At 44.6% G+C, this 21,922-nt stretch overlaps 1 protein-coding gene across 10 annotated transcripts in view; it reads left to right on the forward strand.

Moving 5' to 3' along the window:
• Positions 1–21,922, forward strand: part of arhgap21a (Rho GTPase activating protein 21a) — a 105,909-nt gene that overhangs the window by 21,119 nt on the left and 62,868 nt on the right. For 5 of the 10 annotated variants that reach the window (XR_016486611.1, XM_036944120.2, XM_021562801.3 and 2 more), the window contains exon 1: positions 20,637–21,379. The exons of the other annotated variants lie outside the window; for them this stretch is intronic. Coding sequence is in view for 4 of the 5 variants with exons in the window: in XM_036944120.2 (XP_036800015.2) it covers positions 21,071–21,379 (309 nt within the window). In the remaining variant the exon portion in view is untranslated. Of the gene's footprint in view, positions 1–20,636; positions 21,380–21,922 lie in introns of those variants that run through there. 10 annotated transcript variants of the gene reach the window in all.

Here is a 21,922-nt window from a genome sequence, read left to right on the forward strand (position 1 = left end):
ATTGAGCACATCTGGGAAATCATGTCTCGCTCCATCCACCAATGCCACGTTGCACCACAGACTGTCCAGGAGTTGGCGGATGCTTTAGTCCAGGTCTGGGAGGAGATCCCTCAGACCATCCGCCTCCTCATCAGGAGCATGCCCAGGCGTTGTAGGGAGGTCATACAGGCACGTGGAGGCCACACACACTACTGAGCCTCATTTTTACTTGTTTTAAGGACATTACATCAAAGTTGGATCAGCCTGTAGTGTGGTTTTCCACTTTAATTTTGAGTGTGACTCCAAATCCAGACCTCCATGGGTTGATAAATTAGATTGATCATTTTTGCATGATTTTTGTTGTCAGGACATTCAGCTATGTAAAGAAAAATATTTAAGAATATTTCATTCATTCAGATCTAGGATGTGTTATTTTAGTGTTCCCTTTTTATTTTTTTGAGCAGTGTATATTTTATCGTGATTTGACGTTATTGCTCAGACGACATATTGCTCAGTGTATGTTTGATGCAGAGAGAAGATAGCATGAGAAAATTAGTTTTGATCAGTCATGGAAATACAAGTGCTGAAAACATGTCTCACTAAAAAAATAAATGAACAAGCTATAGGATAAAAAATTCCAGAGTTTTGGGGTCAGGTACTGCAGACTGGTGCTAGCTAACGGTAACTAGCAAAAATAAAGAAGTGTATTTTTTTAATTTTTACATTTTGACACAGTATCAATTTGTAACTATACACCCCCCCCACCCCATCACTAGTTATTACCCAACTGTAACATAATAGATTACTCATCTCATCATGCTACCATCTGGATGACATGCTATTCTCTCTCCCAAGACACTGCTGTATCTTTGCATTTGACTGACTGTCAGTCTGACTGCCCTGGATCTCTGTGTGCTTGTCATAATAGGAACCATCCATCTCAGTATCTGTGTGTAGGGAAGGAGGGTGCACAGAATGCTGATTCACCTTCTCCCCCCCCCCCCCCCCTCTCCCTCCAACGTTCCCTCACTCTCCATTCCCTCTTGAGATGGAGAGAGGGATTTATGGTTGTGGTGGTGGTAGCAGCAGCAGTGTACTGTAATGAACTCATCAAGCTAAGCTCAGGTCCACCATAACATCTCCATAAGATTCCCTGTCTCACCTATCCCTGGAGCTGTGTATTTCTTCAACTGTAGAATAATGCTTGGTGTTTGTTGTAGCCTACACATTGGTCTTGTCCTCTCACTGAATAATGCTGAGTGAAGAAAATGTCTGCGGCACTGCCTGTGTCAGAGAGGAAAGCACGGGCTCTGAATGAGAAGTAGCCCGACGATGCTGCTGAGGTATGCTAGCTGGGCGACGAAAACCTCCCTTAAAGATGCAGCTCTCTTTGGCGCAATGCAGGCGGACTGGGAGGAGCTATTTGGATTGGGTTGGACATATTTGGAGTGTGTGTGTGGGGTTTTACGACTGTGTTAGTCTGTAGAGACCTCCACCTTGCCCAACCCCCACCACCTCGCTCAGAGGTGAGAGCGCACTGGTTGTAAATATCACAGGCGTGCTGGGAGAGTAGGAGAGTGTAACCATGACAACCGGGTGTGTGACAACGGAGCTCTCGAATGTGAGCTCTGCCCTTGCACAGAACATCACCTGCAGTGTGTGTGTGTGTGTGGTTGCGTCATGTGAGAGGGTCATGAAAAAAGGAACAACAACTGCCTCTCCTCCTTGGTAACAGTGCTGGGCTTGCTAGAGAACACACCAATCACACTCATGTTAGTTGTTAGTCTGGTTTGTCAGCAAATGATATAAACAAGATCTTATGCAATAGTGTGCATATATATTAGAGTATTTTCTATACTATTTATGATAATGCTTTGCTTGCCCTTCATCACAAAGTCCTCCCTTTTAGCTCCATGCCTAACCAGAGAGGGGAGGGGAATGGGGGGTGACGGGCACATTTTCCTGTGTTTTCCTCTCGCAGCCTTGAGGCATCCCAGTAAAGGAGGTGTTAATTGGTTGTCTGCTCTGTGCCAGAGCGCGCTATTGGACTCTGCGTAAAGAGAAGCGGCGACAAACAAGGGGAATAATGCTCTCTGTTCTCTATCTGTCTATATGCTTTGTTCAGAAGGACGTCACCCCTATTAACATTCAGATGGCATACAGCAGGGATGTTCAACTAGATTCAGCTGCAGGCCGAATTCGTTTTTTATCTTGAGTGGCTGGTCATGGGGCTGGAACTGCAAATTGATTGCAAGAGTTGATCGCCCAAACAGATATAATATTTGACTAAAATGTAATAATTTCAAACCTTGCTTACCTTTGTATACAATCACAAACACTGTATATCTCTCCAAGTGTGGGAATACTTTGGAACAGATTTCCAAAATTAAAATCACTTGGAGCTGATTTGCTGTTTTTACAATCTTTTATATCCATCTTAGGGATGGGAATTTCTATCCATTTTGCTGCTGACTAACTGACCCTCATTTACTGGTCAACAAACAATTACATTTTTTCCAAACAGTAATGACGTGACAAACAGAAAATACTATCAGAGATCTGTATATAATGACGAGATGCTTATGTTTCTGCCCTCACAATGGCTTCCCAAGACGGGAAGGCAAGCCTACCATCTTAGTCAAAAGGCTATAGCCTGTAATTAAACATGGAACTCCTGTAATGAAGCAGCTAATTAAATGTAGTTTTCAAACATTTGCCCAAATGTAATTCACGTATACACCATTCTAAACTGCGTACCTAATGCGAGCGTTTCCATATGTGACAGAGATGAACATCTCTGTTAGAAAGAGGGGGAATCTAATAGCAACTACTATGATGGGTTGTTAATATGACTAGGATTGTGCCTTTGGCTTCTGGACAACGAAAGGAAGTTGATATGAAAACCGTTGGAACAGGAGAGAAATGCTGGTTAATGGCACGAGGAAGTCTTTATGAAATAATTACCTCCACGTTTCTATGGATGGATTTTGGCTAGGCTACTTTGAAGCAAGGTTAGACATGCCTCATTATTTGAGGTGAAGTGAAACGTTCAGGTTTCAAGCTCACATTGCAAAGTGGTGGGTGACGCGCTGATAGTCAACCATAGACAGGCTATAGTCTATGCATCCGAATGGGAGGAGCGCTTTACGAGTTGAGATTGAGAAATAAAAATGGCTCCTTTAAAAAAATAAAAAAATAATTGTAGCCACAAGATTTAAACAAACGATTACATTTAGAATTCTTATTTGTTGCGCAATGACTGGGCTTACAAAAGCAGGCAATTCCACTCCTCAAACTAAGCACTGTATACTCGGTGCCTGAGATAAACAAGATACATAACGACTAACGAAAATACACACCGCGGCAATTTAATTCCGCAAAAATTATGCAAATGAATCTATATCCATAGACCAGTAAGCATGACTGGTCAAGCGTTTTTCCGGCGACTAACCGATTTTAACGGTTAACCGTAAACATCCCTTATCCAACTGTTATTAGTATTTTTATTATTTTGCTCAGAAACCGTAAATAAAATGACCCGCGGGCTGAATGGCCGCCAGTTGGGGAACCCTGGCATACAGGTACAGACATGCCCCTCTGACTGTGATGGCAATGGGACGGTTCATCAAGAGTGATTGAAATGTCGAAATGAAAGGTAATTTTAAGAGGCCTCTTATTTATTTATTTTTATTTTTTTGCATCTCTTATGTATTAGCCTCGCTATTGTGAATCTGATTCTGTTCCTACGGTCTGTGCATGTCTGTCTGAGCCAAATGACATCCATCTGTGCTCTTGCTGATTTCTGTCCTATTATTTGTGCTTTTAAAGGGCCAGTGTGTGCATGCCATAGATGATGGCTCACCAGTGGAGTATTTACTGTCTCTGCTGCGGACCCTCCCTCTCAGACAGCCAAGGCTCCGGGACGAGAGATGGGAGGAAGACAGGAGAGCACGGGGGAACGAGGGGCTACATTGGGGATGGGTTGAAAGAAGCTCAGAGTTCAGGGATGAGAGCGAAGGAGATTTGAGAGATGGAGAGAGTGCAAACAGAGGCAAGTTAGGGTTTAGCGAATAAAATACTAGAGGCAGAAAGAGGGAATAGTGAGGGACGAGAGGAAAAGGGAGGAAGAGAGGAGGAGGGTTTATTCTTTCCAGCTGAGCCTGGGTGTGGTCATTATGGGCCTGGGGACCTGCTGTGGCTCAGCCTGCAGTTTGGAGCCCAGATATTCTGTTTCTGACCTATCTGCCAAATAACTCTGTGTGTATGCATGTTGCTTGTGTGTGTGTTTCATGTTTGCATTGTGTGTGTGTGTGTGTGTGTGTGTGTGTTGAGTGTTTGATATTTTGAATGAGCGTGCTTTGCACGTTTGCTCCTGTTCTGCATTGAGGTGCTTTCTGGGCTTTGTTTCTATGTGTACTTTGCTGTTTGTCCTCATCTCTCTGAGGGTCACTCGAGGTAGACTGACATGGATGGCGTAGTCCCGTCAGCTGTTGTCATCCAGTACAACCCAGCTCATATTTGCATTCTGAAATGGAGCAGGACCCCACCCTGCTGACACCCTGTTATCCCCTGACCTTGTGTGTGTGTGTGTGTGCGTGCGCGCGCATGTGTGTTCTGTCACTACTCATAACATTAGAGGTGTATAGATAAGTGAAGAGATATTTATTCATTTCTATATGAAAGTAATACAGTGCACATAAAAGCATGCAAAGTACCTCCCTCTATGGCTGTAGGAAGCATGCAGGTAGCCACATGGCCTGTTAAAAAGAACCATTTGTGAAAGCACCAGTTAACATTGCTTGAATTGTTTTATATTATATTGAACAAAAATATAAACACACCATGTAAAGTGTTGGTCTCATGAGCTGAAATAAAAGATCCCAAAAATGTTCCAAGTGCATAAAAAGCTTATTTCTCTAAAATGTTGTGCACAAATTTGTTTTACATCCCTGTTAGTGAGCATTTTATCCTTTGTCAAGATAATATGACCACTTGACAGGTGTGGCATATCAAGAAGCTGATTAAACAGCATGATTACACAGGTGCACCTTGTGCTGGGGAAAATAAAAGGCCACTCTAAAATTTGCAGTTGTCACACAACACAATGCCACACGTCTCAAGTTTTGAGGGAGCGTTCAGTTGACATGCTGACTGCAGAATGTCCACCAGAGCTGTTGCCAGAGAATGTTATGTTAATTTCTCTACCATAAGTCGCCTCTAACGTAATTTGAGAGAATTGGGCAGTACGTCCAACCGGACTCACAACTGCAGACCACCCCACCCCAGGACGTCCACATCCGGCTCCTTCACCTGCTGGTGCTGAGGAGTATTTCGCTCTGTAATAAAGCCCTTTTTGTTGGGGGAAAACTTATTCTGATTGACTGGGTCTGGCTCCCAAGTGGGTAGGCCTGTCATGTGAAATCCATATACTATTTAAATGAACTGTAACTTAGTAAAATCTTTGAAATTGTTGCATTTTTGTTCAGTGTAGCTCACTTGATTTATGATGATACTCGATTCAAATAAAACATATAGGGAAGAGCTGTGGCTGTTTTTGCAGTTTTGGTTACTTTCTATGTCTGCTTTTTCACATGTGCTCAAGGTGATCTGTTGACCTAAATTTCTCCCTCTCATTGTTGCTATGCTCGTTAAAATCGCTCCGCAATGCAGTATCTCATGTTTTAGGGTCGCACAACTCGGCCAATGCACTACTTTCCCAAGCCCTATAACAAACTCTTGGTACTGCGGTGGAGGAATCAGACTCTTGCTGTCCTGCGGCGTAATTGGCGGCTGCGGTTTCTCTTCTTTATCCCGCCATTATTTCATTAAGCTGTAAAACACAACGCTAAACAAACATGAAGAGCGTACATGTCATCTCCTGTTGTGAAACTGTAAAGATCACCGCAGTTGCTCTTGTATCACGCTCCATCGGTAGTCTGCGATGTCTAATCTGGTTTCCATTTATACCTTCAGTGGACGTGGATGGTTCTGCTCGCTGGGTGCTGCCTGTAAATACCTCCCCCTGCTACAGTTAGTCTAGCCTTTTGGAGAGGTGCGTGATCTCTGTGAGGCTAGAGGATTACAGGTTTGAAACCAGTGAGCACAGCTATTCTGTGAAGAAGTTTTAAGGGACATCTCCACTCTTTTAAGGCAGTGTGTCTTAGGGTCTTGGGACATTACAATGCATTTAAGTGTAGAACACTCCTGGCTTATCTGTATCGCAACCTAAATAGAATGAGGGTGCATGAAGCACTGGGCTTTAGATAGGATGGGGATAATGGGTTCGTTGAGGATAATGTGGTCAGTTTGGGATAATGGGTTTAAGGATATTGGGGTCAGTTAGGGCTGCAAGATCAAGTTGGGATGCAGGTGCAGCAGGCACAGTTAAAGCCATGTCTGAGACGCAGAGGGTAGATCCATCTGAAGGAGTGCTTGATCTGATTGATCACTGGAAGCCTTACAATGACGGCTGCATGACATTTTGCATGAGCGCATGCATAGGCGTGTGTGTGTATATATTTTGCGTGTGTGCGCCAGGCTATATTCTTGGCCTGCTTTTCCAGTCACAACATTCCACTGGCCATATCTCACAGAGGGCCACAACTGTTTTTAATCAGCTAGGTCACGAGACGCTCCAGATGCCTTAGCTAGCTTTGGGACCCGAGAGGAGAGGAGGGGAGAGACTCCTAAAATTCGACATATTTGTGCCCCCTTTCCTCTCCCCTCCTCTACATTGCGTCATCCTCCTCTGAGAGCAGCGTTGGCCGGCCTACACATACTGGCCCTGTGTTTTCACCACATGACACAATGCATTTCTATACTTTCCAGCTTCTGCTAATACTTTCCATCATACTGTGTCATTAATATTTTTGAAAGGAGTGTTGTGTGCTTTGAGACTCTGAACACGGTCTATAGAGATGTACTTGCCCAGTGTTTCCTGTTTTGAATAGTTGTGACTTTTGCATTGGTGTATGGGGCAGGTGCAACCAGCGATTGTCCTTTTTTTTCTTTATAGAACAAAATGGTTTGAAATTCAGCCATCTCTCGTATGACTAGCTAAAGTTTCCTTTGCTTGTCTTTTGTGTACAGTGTAGAGGTCGACCGATTTTATGATTTTTCAACACCAATACCGATTATTGGAGGACCAATTAATTCATCGGCCGATTTTATTTATTTATTTGTAATAATGTCAATTACAACAATACTGAATGAACGCTTATTTTAATTTTAATATAATATCAATAAAATCTATTTAGCCTCAAATAAATAATGAAACATGTTCAATTTGGTTTAAATAATGCAAAAACAAAGTTTTGGAGAAGAAAGTAAAAGTGCAATATGTGACATGTAAGAAAGCTAACGTTTAAGTTCCTTGCTCAGAACATATGAAAGCTGGTGGTTCCTTTTAACATGAGTCTTCAATATACCCAGGTAAGAAGTTTTAGGTTGTAGTTATTATAGGAATTACAGGACTATTTCCCTCTATACCATTTGTATTTCATTAATCTTTGACTATTGTATGTTCTTATAGGAACTTTAGTATTGCCAGTGTAACAGTATAGCTTCCGTCCCTCTCCTCGCTCTTCCCTGGGCTCGAACCAGGAACACAACGACAACAGCTACCCTCGAAGCAGCGCTACCCATGCCGAGCAAGGGAAACAACCACTGCAAGTCTCAGAGCGAGTGACGTTTGAAACGCTATTAGCCAGCCATTTCACTTCGGTTACACCAGCCTCATCTCGGGAGTTGATAGGCTTGAAGTCATAAACAGCGCAATGCTTGATGCACAACGAAGAGCTGCTGGCAAAATGCACGAAAGTGCTGTTTGAATGAATGTTTATGCGCCTGCTTCTGCCTACCACCGCTCAGTCAGATACTTAGATACTTGTATGCTTGTATGCTCAGTCAGATTATACGCAACGCAGGACACGCTAGATAATATCTAGTAATATCATGAACCATGTGTAGTTAACTAGTGATTATGATTGATTGTTTTTTACAAGATAAGTTTAATGCTAGCTAGCAACTTACCTTGGCAACAAGAAGCAGGTTGTTATTGCGTTGGACTTGTTAACTGTAAGATTGCAAGATTGGATCCCCCGAGCTGACAAGGTGAAAATCGTTCTGCCCCATGAACGAGGCAGTTAACCTACCGTTCCTAGGCCGTCATTGAAAATAAGAACGTGTTCTTAACTGACTTGCCTAGTTAAATAAAGATGAAATAAAGGTGTAAAAAAAATGGCAAAATCGGTGTACAAAAATGTTATGAAAACTTGAAATCGGCCCTAATTAATCGGCCATTCCGATTAATCGGTCGACCTCTAGAACAGTGTTTGCCATGTGTTGAATGATAGGCCTACGAAGCCACATTCTGTATGCTGAATTGGACCACTCACTGTAAAGCTCCCTGGCCTCATTGCAAAGTCAGGCTCCACGTCTATGAGCTGGTTGGTGTTGCACTGCACTGGCAGGTTTGTTTAGGAAAAGCACAGCTGACCTGGTGTGAGGAAGGAGGAGGTGCAAACAGGAACCCAGATGGAGTGATGCCTCTTCGTTGTCACCATAAGTTCCCTTCAGGTTTGACGTTACCCTGCATTTGCTTGTGGACTTCTGAATTTACCGTAACGTCATTTACTCCATGAAAGAATGTCAAAATTTCCCCCTTATGTTGCTCTAAGTGCACAGTCACTATTATTATTATTATCTGTGTATCGTTTTAGGATGTCTCAAACCTTAATTCTCACCATGCTTAGCATTGATTTGCCCATTTTTGAGCGTTACCGGGATACCATAGTACTAATTCCCTCTTCCCCCCCTCTCCACCACCTCTCCTCTGTCTCCCCTGAAGGTCTCACGTTACACAGGCTGATGTTGCCCGCGTAGACTATAGGCCGTAAGCTGTATATAGCTGCATACACACCATTCAGTCAGGATGTAGGAGCCTACTCAGTGTTTTCCCTAGAGTTCTCCTAGAGAGTGTAAAGGCCCTTGCAGGCACAAGATCTCGGATAGGCAACCAACTTACTAATGGTATGAGAAACACTGCTGTATGGCATGTGTACTCGGTAGGGACTGCTTTGTTGAGCAGTCCGCAGGCAGACCTATAGCCCTGCTGCCCTCGGTTCTAAAAGGATTACAGTGGTAGGATACAGTAGGCATGGCATCCCGGCGTCCCTTTTTGCCGGCAGCGTGTCATCAAGCTTAGTGATCTACTCTGTCCATCTGCCATATTCTGTCCAGCTTCCGTCCATCCACCATGCGTTTATCCTTCGTTTTCTCCCTTTTACTATCATCACAACTCGATATCACTCGCTCGTTCTGAATCTCACCCTATTCTACCCCTCTCTCATTCTACCGGTTTGATCTCTGAATGCTCTCTCTCCTTCTCTGATCACAATCCTCTCTCTTTGGTCACTTTCTCTCCATCCGCTTATAGTCATTCCTCTTCAGCCACTTATACTAACTGCATTCCCGGTAACCCCCCCCCACACTGCTACCACCTGCTGAGCTTGCCCTGCCAACTCCAGGCTAACTCCTGTTACGTTAGCTCCACGTGTGTTAGCATGCACACTGCCTAGGTCAGAGAAACCATTGGCACTGTTACCCCACAAGCCCTGTTATTGACTGTGGCCAAGGTCACTGCCCTCTCCTCCTTAATCTCCTCCACCCTCTTCCCCAGTCAAGCAAGTTGAAGACCGGAAACGTGCTTGGTGGGATGACAACATGCCAACTGCTAGTGGAGATTCTTGTATTTCCATAACAGTGTGTGGCATTTCGCATAATGAAAAGCTGCTGGCTCGAATAGGTTGGCACATGTTGAAAGTTTCCACGGTTGTATCTATTTTGTCAAATTGAGTTGAGTGAAATGATGGAGTCTCCCTCTCTCTCCCAAACCTTTTGTCTAAAGGTTTCATAGCCCCCAGGGGAAACACCACTCATTACTCTACTGCTTACTGTAATTCTCCAATGTCACATGTTTAGTAGAGGAATTTTGTGTCTTACTAACATTTTATATTCCAAGCAAACACCCTAGTCTGTGAGTGTGGAGGCTGTTTTAACGTGTCGTTAATCGTTTTTCATGCTTTCGGTAGCCTAGTTTAATAGTGGATTCACACTGCGATTAATATTTGATTGCTGTTAGCATGCACTGTAATTTACAGTACACAGAAGTACAAATCTCAAGCCCACATTAGCCTTTTAACGCTTTGAATTGCTGATTTATTGTAGTTACAGTATAGTTATGCAATAACTATCGATCATGATGAACGTACATTTAAGTGCATGACTGCTTGCATGTCTTTTCTGGCTGAAGCACGGCATTGGCTTTGCAGCTCTGTGTTTTGTGGAGTAGAACTGGTCCTATGAGGAGAGAAGTAGAGACTGCAATGCAGTGCCGTCAGTGCTGTCCAATCATAGAGAAGCACCTCCCTGTGCTGCAACCCACTGTAAAGAAGGAAGCAGGTCTTATCCTTTTAGTCTGGACTCTACCCCCAACACATGCCCCCTAAACCCTAACCGTACAACCCCTCCGCCCTGCTTCTCTGCACCGAGGGACTGTTTAAGAGTTTGCTGGAGTTAGCGACTGGGTCAAACCCACGCATCTATCTCTCTCCGGCCCTTTCTGTCCAGTCTTCATCCACTCTCTCTGCCACCAGATTGATTAAACGCAGATGTGATGCTTAATCAGTTGCTCACGCTCAGCCCCCCCATTTCATACACACCCCTCCCCCTCTCGCCAAACGAGCAAGTGGCTCTCAGTAGAATGAGCTGGTGGAGCCATCTGGCCCTCAATCTGGGGCTGCAGGACATCCAACAGCTCTCTGTTGTCTTTGTCCCGCCGTATCTCTTCTCTCTGTCTGTGTCACACAGTCTCTCTCTCGCTCTCTCTCGCTCTCTCTCGCTCTCTCTCGCGCTCTCTCGCTCTCTCTCGCGCTCGCTCTCTCTCGCGCTCGCTCTCAAGCTCTCTCTCTCTCTCTCTCTCAACAGTGGTCACTTACTACTGTGACTAGCTACTTGCGGTCTGGATGGAATGGAAGCACAAATGGGTGGCTTACTTTCCTTATCTATCTGACTGAGTTCCAATGGAATTGACCCTCTATCAACCCTGATCAAAAAGCTAACCCCAAGGAGAATGGTGTTACCTGGTGTAAGGAGGATTCCCTTTCTCCCAACATCCTTCGTGAGGAGGGGGCTTAGCCAGATCAGTGACTGGAAGACCATAAGACCACAGTGGAGAGCAGCCCTGAATACTGCCCTGCCTTCCTCCGGCTACGTCCTCTCCTCCTCATATCAGTCCGGGAGATCCATGGAGAGGTCCTAGTCAAAGCTGGAGGAGTTGAAAGTCAATCACAGGACTAGAATATTGACTTATTGAGTGAGAAATTCTTTGTTCCTATCCTTTCTGGAGGTTTTGTTTGAGGGTTGGGTTGTTGTGCATTGAGCCTGACTACTAAACTTCTCCTTCCATCCACACCTTTACCATGGCACAGTACAGTCTCATTCTGTGTGTCACACCCCCGTCTGAGGACGTTGTCTTTCTCTCACCTCTCCCAGTGTGCTTCTTCAAGGGCTAAAGAGCTTGATAAAGAGCTTGTCAACCACAAATGTTGCACCTAAAGCGATTGAAACCTGTAGTTTCCCCCTGCTTATTGAATACATACACCAACTAAGCCGTAATAAACACTATATTTTTTGCCACTGTCGAGTTCATGTATTAGAGGGGGACATTTATTGGTTTGCAACATAAGCCTGGTACCCACAGTATTGCAGCCAGGTGAGTAGCAATCTCAGCTGGTGAGTGAGATGAACTTTCAGCAGGTGCATTCCCAGAATAATTACTCATTCTAAACAGTACATTTGTTGTACCAGCACAATGACCGTATTGTTTGGGCCGATATCACATGCAAGGCTCCGTGTGCTTTGACTGACTGACCATCATGACTGACTGGCATCGTGTCATCATTAAACTTGAGAAAGAGAAGTTAACAAAGAGTAATAGCTGCGCAAATAGTGTCATAAATATTTTTTTGTAATAAACATTGTTTTCGGGAACACCCGACACACACAGGGTAATGACTCGTCGGCACTACGGTCGGGAGAATACGCCCCCTAGTCAAACAGCGGAGCAAACATTCAAGTGAATCATCCCTGTGCGCCGTGGGGAAGGAGATGGGGAGAGATTAAATGGCCTTTTCTTCAGCTCAGCTGGCCCAGGTCCTGATTACATAACCAAGGCCTGTTGAACACAGACGCACACAGTACACCGCCTGGGAAAGGAAGCCTATGCTTATTGTGGGGGTGAATGGAAGTGCCTGCTTCTCATGTGGGTTATAATAAAAGGGTTGTACGACATGGATGTGTAAGGTATGTTGAGCGAGAAATGTTGTGTGTGTGGTGTGTTCATTGACACCCGTTCTGCAACCCATTATGCTACTATATCCAGAAAACGCACACACTCGCTCACTGTCATGCTTTGACCATGGCTTCGTCTGCTCATCAGCAGGGAGCACCTCTGCCCCAGCACCTCCACAGTGTGACGCAGAACCTCTGGTGAAAGACGACATTCTTCTCTCCTCGGCTCATACAGGACATTACTGTTTGGTCAGACCTGCCCCCCCCCCCACCCACCCTTTTAAAACTCCCCACTTTCGTTTGTCTTTCTGTCTGCAGTGTTTTACATGAACCTGCTTGAACCCTTCAATGAACTGCAGTCTTGGCTGGCTTTAGCTCCATCTAGCTATGAACAATCCTGTCCAACTTATGGTTCACCATGGACCAAACCTTCAGCTCGCTGCTACAACAGAACAGACACCATCTCTCAGGCAGCTCCACCCTGGCCCCTACACAGCCCCACCCCTGGCGTCAGCCCCAAGGCTGCAACCTTTCCCATAGTTATACCCCTCTAGTTTTACTTGTACTTTAATACTTGGCTGATCTTTAAACCCTGAATTCAATGAGTTGACCAACATTTTCACAATTCTTAGTGTCATAAATAGGATTCATGACTTTTTTGGGGGATGGCCAGAACTCTGCTAGTCTGTGGGAATTCCTTGGTGTAATCGTCAGTCATTCTCCAACTTGGGCTACGTCCTCCACCACTCCCAAGCCCCCCAGTTGGATCACCACTTCCACAGCCTCTGGCCGAGCTCCTTCCCCTTGTCTTTGAAGGGACTCTTTCCTCCAGTGAGAAGCGCCAGCAGACAGCAGTGCAGACATGACGCAAAAACCCACTGATTACAGCGCAGCTAGTTCACAACACACAGGCTATAAATCAGACCTGTATCCACCCCAGGAAGCCTCTAGTCTCCTCAACCCTGGAGGAATGCTGAGAGTGCAGCAACAAGGAGGCAGTGTTATATCAGAGAGGGGGGAAACGTGCCAGTCTGCACTTCTCATTGAAAGCCATTGATAACAGCAGAAGAATGATTGTATCATTCTTTTATCAATGGTAAGTAGGCTTCAGAGAGAGGGGTACTAGTTCAGTTTTCACCCCCCCCCCCCCCCCCATCTCTTGGTCTGTGATGTTATTGACACAGCAACTAATAAGGAGTAGTCACTTAGATTAGCATTATTTTGATGCTTTGTTGAAGAGTATGCATTTCAAGTCTTTGACGTTTGTGAAAGGCCATTTACTTCGATTGTGTGCCTGCGTTCACCGTAAATCCCTCCGACACCAATTGTCCAACAAAAGCCAAGTGACGTGATCACTGAGCGTTGTCTACGCATGCAAATCAACAGCATCTGTGTTTTTAAGTCACTTCGATTTTAGTCTGAGAGCTTGGAAGCAGAGCAATATGAAGTGTCTAGAGAATACTTAAATTAGTGCACACCCATTGGAGAGCTCAGTGAAGGAGGAGGGAAGACTGTTCCCCATGTGCTCTTGCCTTTGTTTACACAGGAAGAAACACCGTGGTCATTTACCGGGAGGTTAATTCCTCTATTAGACACTTCTGACAATATTAATGACTCAATTCCTGGTGATCATCGGAGTAATGTCTCCGATGGAGCTGGCACGCCGCTCCCTGGGTATGGCCTCATCTCCCTCTCTCTTTTTCTCATCCCTCTCCTATAATACCAGTGTAATTTACAGCTCCAGGCTCTCTGTGTTGTTTAAAGGCTGTGTGTGTTGGCTCCAGTCTGGTCCATCCCACCCAGAGCCTGCATCTAATCAGAACCAGCCCCTAAAGTTTTCTTTAGCCCCTTTGTTAAATTCAGTCCACTACATGAACCCCCCCCACAAAAAAAGAAACCCCCAACATTTTTATAGTCACTCTTTGCCCATTTAATTCAGGTATTAACTATTTTGAGAAGATATGTCATGTACCAATTTTTCTCTTTTCAGTGGACCATTGTTTGGAATCTCATATCTACTGAAAGAGGCCTGGTAGGTAGGTAGGTAGGTAGGTCAGAGACTTAGCGTAGCTTTGTGGGCCCTGTCCAACTCTGAAACAGACTGACATGCAGGCCTCTGGCCTTGCTGGATTTTGTGTGATCTCTCGATCATGTAAGATGACTTTCAGCCCTAATGACGTCATTCAAAAGATTAGACGTTGCTGCTGTACCGTCGGCTAAAGCCCTGGCCATAGGCCCTCAAGAGAAACAGCACCAAGGGCCAGACACAGGGAGGGCTTCATGTCAATATGAATATTTCACACACCATCGTGGGGCATATTTTTAGAGCTGAGGAATGTCTCGCTCAAACTACTCATGAATTTTGAATCGCAGTCGTAAATATTTCACCCGGTTACCAAAATAGACACCCAAGACACAGCGGGTGACATGGATGGCATTTCTCTTCTGTGCTTATGTGTGAGCAAGTCCGTGTCGGAAAAGTACAAGGGAGGCTGACTGTCCATCTTGTGTGTGTGTGTATGTATATATATATATATATATATATATATATATATCAGGGAACTTTTATATTTGGCTGCTAAATAAGTTTATAATTTTCCAATTGCTTTGCTTCCATGTAGATTAATCCGTTAGACTAGATGAACCTTTATATAGAGAGATGAGCACTTTGTGACATCTGCTGATGTAGAAAGGGCTTTATATAAATGTGATTGAATTTGATGAGTGTCAAAGGCCTGTCTGTAATACCTTGCTCCCAAATAAATAAGGACTAATTTGGAACTGATGAGACTAATGGAGATGGCTGTATGATTTTCCTCTCTGAATGTGTCACCGTTCCTCTATAACTACACATCCGTCAAGCATGCGTCTAGAATGGGTGGACCCCCCCCCCCCAGCTATGCAAGAAATGCATCATGGATTCCAGGTCATCTTACACGGCTCCTATATAAGGCCCTTTATGAAGCACACGTTAGCTAATGGTAACATGGCGGAAACCTTCATAGACAGGTCTTTCAGGCTCCTGGAAAACCTGAGGCAGTCAGTATACACAGGAAACATCCCATACATTCTCTCTTTTGGGTCTGTCGGAGTGCCCTAGCTGCTTGAATCAGACCTTTGTGTGTGCGTCAGTCTCTTGATCGACGATAACTGCAGAACCTCTCCGCTGGGGAATATTGATACTTACGCACCATGTTGTATTTCTATCTCGACGTATTGTCATTTGGAAGGGTCTGTTTTTCTTTGGAGTTCCCCTACCGTAAGTGCTGAATACATGTTACTTTCACTTCATAAGCAGTAGACTCAATTCCAGGCCCTTCTCCTCATTCATTCATTTTTCACCTCTCTCCCTCATTGTGTGGCATATCCCTTGGGTGCAACTGTCTGAATGAGAACGTAATAATTAAACCTCATCTGCCAGTGCTTTTTTTTTTGACACGGGGGGGTGTCATCAGAAACATATTTGCCTCTTTTCTGGACGAGAGCAGCTGCTGCCGTGGAGTGAATGAGCGGCCAACTGAATGCATGATTGGCAGAGGCATTTGTCAGGAGGTGTCTGGGGAGCCCGAGAGACAATCAGCCAGATCAAGCAGGGGGTTCTATGGAACCAAGCTCGCTAATACAGCTTCCTCACGTGAGCCTCCCCTGGCTGGAGGTCTTTGTTCCTCCCTCTTTCAAGGCTAATGTCCGCCGATGCAGCCTCTCTCCAGCCTACCCTACCGCCGTCTTTAAGGAAATCCCAATTCAATTTCTTCTACATGCCTAGACTGGAAGTTTGCCACCGTGTTGTCATGTGGACAACCCAGATCGTATTCCAAGGCTATGAGTTGTGTATGTTGTTGAAAAGATGTGATGCTCAAGTGCATAAATGTGTCATAACTGTGTCATACAGATGAGTCATGCCAAGGGGAAATGTCAGTTTAAATTTTTTTTTTTTTTGTTGAGTTGCTACATTATTTTGATTTGAGTTTCTCTTCAAAATAAAGTTCGGGCATTGCCAGCTGTCTTCCTCTTTCCTACCAAGGCAAATGCAGTCTTCTTTTTTAAATTGTTTTTAAATATACATTTTCTGAACATTTTTGGGACTTTTCAGCAGTATATTTTTAGTATCACTTGCCACAATAGTTTTTTCTCGTAAACACCAGCAGAAGGAGAACCTGGATTGCCGAAGTGCCATTTGCAAGTTTTTATAGACGTGCCTAGCACTACTGTTTCTCCTTACATAAGCAGATAATTAGCAACATTCTCATTTACAAACAGCTCGGACCAGGTCTCTCTCTGACTAGTCCCAGCTAGATCCCTCCCCCTGCTCCTTTTGAGGAAAGTTGTCTTTCCAAGTAGCCCGTAATGCACACTCCCAGCCCTGGCATATGACTGATAAATTATATCCCCATATAAAGTACCTTACTCCGCCAATACCCCATAAGATCAAGCAGACTTGGACGCTTATCTTGGCCTTACAACAAAACAAAATCTGGCAACAGTATCAGCAGATCTTTCTCCTGGGATGCCAGGTTGGACATTTTATTGTGGGGCCAATGCCCCCTAGTGCCCCCCTAGGGCTGTATGAAGGCTTTTGGGGCTGTGGGTGTGTTTTGAGGGCAGGCTGTTCCTTGGCCCTCATTAGCTCCTCCTTTGTTACAGTAAGCCATACCTCATGGAGCCCAGATGCAGCATGTCTAGATTAAATCTCCCTTCCCACAAGGAGTCTTGAAAAGCTCTGTTGAATAGACCCTAATCCTCCTGCAGATTTTTCTTTTCTTCTCTCCACCCCTCCGACCCCTTCTCAAATTAATAGTTTTTGTTCTTGAGCCCCGATTTTTAGCTTTATTGTTCCCAATGATTTTGAACACTGACCTCATTCCGTTTGTTGCACATCAAAACTCCAGATTATCGGCTAATAAATATTTGTATTCCAGCTAGATGGTTTGAGAGGATGTTTACATTTCAACATCTGAAAGAAGTTGCAACCACTCAACACCTAAGATGGTTATTTGGTTATTCTCTGCACTTGCTACAGCCGATGGTAATAGGCTGCACAGACAAATCAATTCTTATAGCTTTAACAAGAGCAAGGTATTGGGTTTCATTTGAAAACAGCATTACATTTTTCACTTGCCAAAACTGAATATTTCAGTCATCAGAAATGGAACTCAATTTAGCAACTTTCTTTTGGCCCTCTTATCCTGACCGCCTGCAACCAATCCAAATCCACAAATTGGCCGGGCTTCTCTTGATTTTTATCACACCACTGATTTGGTTTCAGTTTACAAACCCATAATGGGGGAGAACTCATAACAACATCTAAAACCCCTTTTTTACATCCTTGTCTTTTCCCCTCCAACACTAGTCTGGTATTTCCCTTGGCCCATGGTGTGATGTTGCGTGAACCCACAAGGCCATTGGCAGAGCTGTTGGCAGGGGGACTCACACTTCACTCACAGCTGTAGTATGAAGGGTCCGGAGCGAGAGAGTGGGGTAGGACGGAACAGGGAAATGACAGCAGCCCTATGTGTAAAGACCTATTATTATAAGTTATAAAACAAACAACCCTGAGCCCTGCTTCTCTAGTCAGTGAGTGAGAGGAGAACCTTTCGTACCAGTAGTTAGAATTTCAGAGAGGAGACTGTGGCTACACTTGGAGTTAATTTTGTGGGCTGGTCCAAAGCAAAGCAGACTCTTTGTTTTTTGTGGAAATTGACAGCACTACTATTTTTCTGTTCTCCCATGGTCCCATAAATAATGAAAAGGCTCCTATGAGATGGTGTTAATAGCCATGTCAGTTTGATAGTTCTAGTGTGGACACATACAGGCAGGCACCTGTTTGTATGCCCATCTACTGAGACCCTGGTACATCAGTCAGTAGTCTTCTTCATTGTGTGTTTGCAATAAATAAAGCCTAATTTTGAAGATTGTTGGTGTGAAAGTGGAAATTAAATACTGTTGAGCCCTTTTCTGAGGCACCTAAGTTGGCATTCCAATTGTCTGTGCCTTTTAGATTTGTATTATTACTATTATTATGACAAAAATCCAACTTTTTTACCATACCATCTTCCGTATACCGTCTTTTGTTTATATCAGAAAGGGGTACTGTGTAAAATGTCCAGTTGCAAATTGATATGTATCAAAGGAGGTAGACCTGCAAGAAAGTGGTAAATAAGGGTCTGTTTTGAAAGTGGGTCATATCAACCTGAAGTTATACCATGTCTTCTGTCTGAAAGGAGTAGGACTAGATGTTATGGGAGGATTCTAAAAGCATTAGGCTCGTACAGGTAAATACCTGAGGGAGTGGATCTGTTTTGTGGAAGGCAGCACCTGCATTGCCCCAGGCCATGTTCACTCTTCTGTGTCTTAGGGTCTGTTTGGTGTCATGGCTTTGAAGGGTATTGTTTGGACGTGTGCGCTAGTGACCTATGAAAGCAAGTCTGAGAATCAGTGAAAGGCACGTCTACACATCACTCTCGTTGCTCTACAGCTTCCCGAGAGGATGGCCTGAATAGTATCGATACTGCTGCACTCAACTAGCCTGGACCCAGATCGGTTTGCGCTGTCTTGCCATCTCCTTTGGTATCCAGGCTAGCGCTCAACGAGCCAAGGCATTAAAACACAACCTATATCCACACAAAGTCAACCAAACAAAAAGCAAAACAAAGGATTAGAACATTACACCACTCCTGCTTTTCAAAATGTAGTTGCTACGTTTGCACGTTGATCTATGGCATGCATGTTCCGGTATATTGTGGCTCTATGTTAAGAATAGGCCCTAGGCTATAACTGTTTTGTTCAGCGTTTTCAAAGCAGGCTGGAGGAAGTGAGATGGAGGAAGGCCAGGTTCAGTAAATACCACACACCTCTCCACTGAGTTTTGTCCTGTACCCTACGTCTCTGAATGGCTGGTTTCACATGCAGTGGCCAGGGGAAAAATCCCTTGCCCAATGGCTGACTGTTGTGGCCCTGTTTATCGCCATGGCAACTGTAAAAGTAGTCCCACGAAGTCATGTTTCGTGTGTGTGAGACTCCACATGCCACTGAATCAAATTCCTGCCTAAGGGGATGCATTTTACACTCACACTCTGGCAAAATTATTCTAATTTGACATAAATGGATGCAAGAAACATTTTCATATGAAGATTGTGGTAGCAAAACCCATAAAACTATCCAACTCATTGTTTATCTAAAGCAATCTGTTTGGCATGATGTGGCCAGGCCCGTAATGTTCCACTATAATGCAAAGCTGATGTAAACACAAACCATTCACAGTAAAGGATTTCCCCCTCGACTTTTCTTGTGTTGGTGGCACTTGAGACGAGACTTGCATCCAGTCAGTCTTTAACGAGCTTTCGTCCAGCTACTTGCATAACATGGACGCCTCGAATGGTGCAGGCTATATTCAGTGGAATGAATGTGGTAATAAGATGGTCATCAGCAATGCGTGGTTGGAGGGAACATTCCATCACTGGTTTCCTGTTCTTTTCTTGGTCGCTGCTGGAATAGTAGATTAGAAAGACTGCTTTAAATAAGTCCGACTCAAAATATGAACACTTATCTGACCGGCTGATAGACTGGCAATTTTGATCTGCCATTTTTGTTTTAGTTTGTCATATGAAGTACCCTTTTTCAGAGGTGTTCCTCATTTTCTCACCTAATGACAATATGTGAAATTTTCCCCAGATTCACTTGACAAGCAGTGAGAGTTGTCTAAGATGACTGCTATTGCTTTTCCTTTTGGAGCAGAGTTCAATTTCTTCGACATCACCTGATTCCAAATCTGATTAAATATTGAACTATTTGTCCCCCAATCAGAGTGCTTTGCTAAGCAGTATCCAGGCAGAGTCTGTCCTATCCAGCACACTGCACTTAAGATAAAGCCTTTGTCAAGCCCTCCTGTGGGTTTGTTTACCATAACCCAATTAAAAAAGTGTCCGCATGGCACCCGGCTCTCCTCTTATGTAATCCCACTGGGGAAAGATGAAAGGAAAACGGGTTTGAATGGGGTGTGAACATAGCTTGTAAGGACGATGGAATAAGCACACAGCCTTTGGAGAAAGGCACTGACTTAAGAGACGCTATAGATAGATAGATTGAAAGTGTCTCTGTACTGTCATGTGAGCACTATGTTTGTGTGGAAAGGGCATGCTTTTAAACATTGTGTCCAAATGGCCTTTACATTCACAGAGAATACGTGGTGGCTGCCTTGTATGGTCCAACTTCACCATATCCACCAATGGACTTAGAATCCCAGCTATTTCTGTCTCTCAGATAGTAGGCATGGCTGCCTTTGTCCCCCCCACGCTAGAATGTGTAGTTTGCAGAATTTCTCTAGCGCTTAACCTGTGTGTGTGTGTGTTTGGTTTATTCAGAATCAGGTGAAAAAGAGTGCGAGAGGAGAAGGGAGGGTTAAAAGAGAACTCATCTGGCCGCCCAGCCAGATGTGTGTGTGTGTGTGCTTATGAGAGAGTGTGAGGTGGGTGGATGTGCTGGTGCGTCAGTCTGCCCCAGCTCTGCAACACTCTCCGCTGAGTGGAAACATCATGTGGCTGTGGGAAGCACAGAGGAACAGCCCAGCTTCCCAACACTGAGAACAGACCGGGCGAGAGAGGGAACAGGGGGAAGTAAAAAAGAAACTCAGAGTAACAAAGACTGAGACGCTAGTGAGACCATCTCAGAGCAGAAGAGGAGAGCTCCACTGCCTGGTTTCCTTTTTCTTTGACGGATATAAAGGCATATTGCTGGCTATGCCATGCTGGCCCAGAGGAACGGGGGCGTCTCCGCCGGGAGCTGTGTGACTACGGTGCCCCTGAAGGATTGCCCTGACCTGGTGGATCTGCTGGATGTAGAGGTGGACTGCTCTCCCTCGACGGGGGACTGTCCCTGGGCTCGTCTGGCCGGTTTAGAATGCTGCCTGTCGGAGCCCTACTGCCTGTGGTTCCAGCTGCTAGCGCAGGCTTACTGGGGGGACGTGGAGCTAGGCCTCAGGGGGGAAACAGACAGGAGAGTGTCCTGGGGCAGACTCCAAGAAGCATCCAGGAGGAATTGTGTTCGTTCCAGGGTAAGGCGCCAAGCTTTCGGAGGACTTTTCGAGTTCACCCTAATGCCTTTCGGATTGCAGAAAGAGCTTGATCACAAATCCTGTGTTAGAAGCAAATAGTAGGTCTTTTAGTAGAGAGCCGTTGGCAGTGCGTTATTGAGTTGTAATACATTGACCTGTGCTGAAATATGTGCCCAGGCAGTATCAGTGGCTTGCAGCTAAGCGTATTGTGTAATATAGTAAGGATTTGTGAGGGGGGGGGGCAACACCGTGTGTTGTCTCAGGAATGTCGCGTGCCTCTTCCCTTGCTCCAGTGGCAGGGTAGTACTGTTTCACTGACCGGTCTATTGTAATGCTTCCGATGGTCAATTCTGAAAGACTGAAAGGACAGCGATATATTTAGGAGATAATAGCTGTATTTCCACCAGCTGTTATCAATGCGCCATGGATTTATTTTTGGATCTGTACTCTAAGCATTTCGGTACTTACAGTACTTATTTATTTCAGATTTATATTTTTATTATTATTATTGTCGTTCGTTGGAATAATTCAGTTATTGTTTTG

This window comes from Oncorhynchus mykiss, chromosome 15, assembly GCF_057628025.1.
Source record: "Oncorhynchus mykiss isolate SJ-2025 chromosome 15, ASM5762802v1, whole genome shotgun sequence".
Taxonomy (NCBI): domain Eukaryota; kingdom Metazoa; phylum Chordata; class Actinopteri; order Salmoniformes; family Salmonidae; genus Oncorhynchus; species Oncorhynchus mykiss.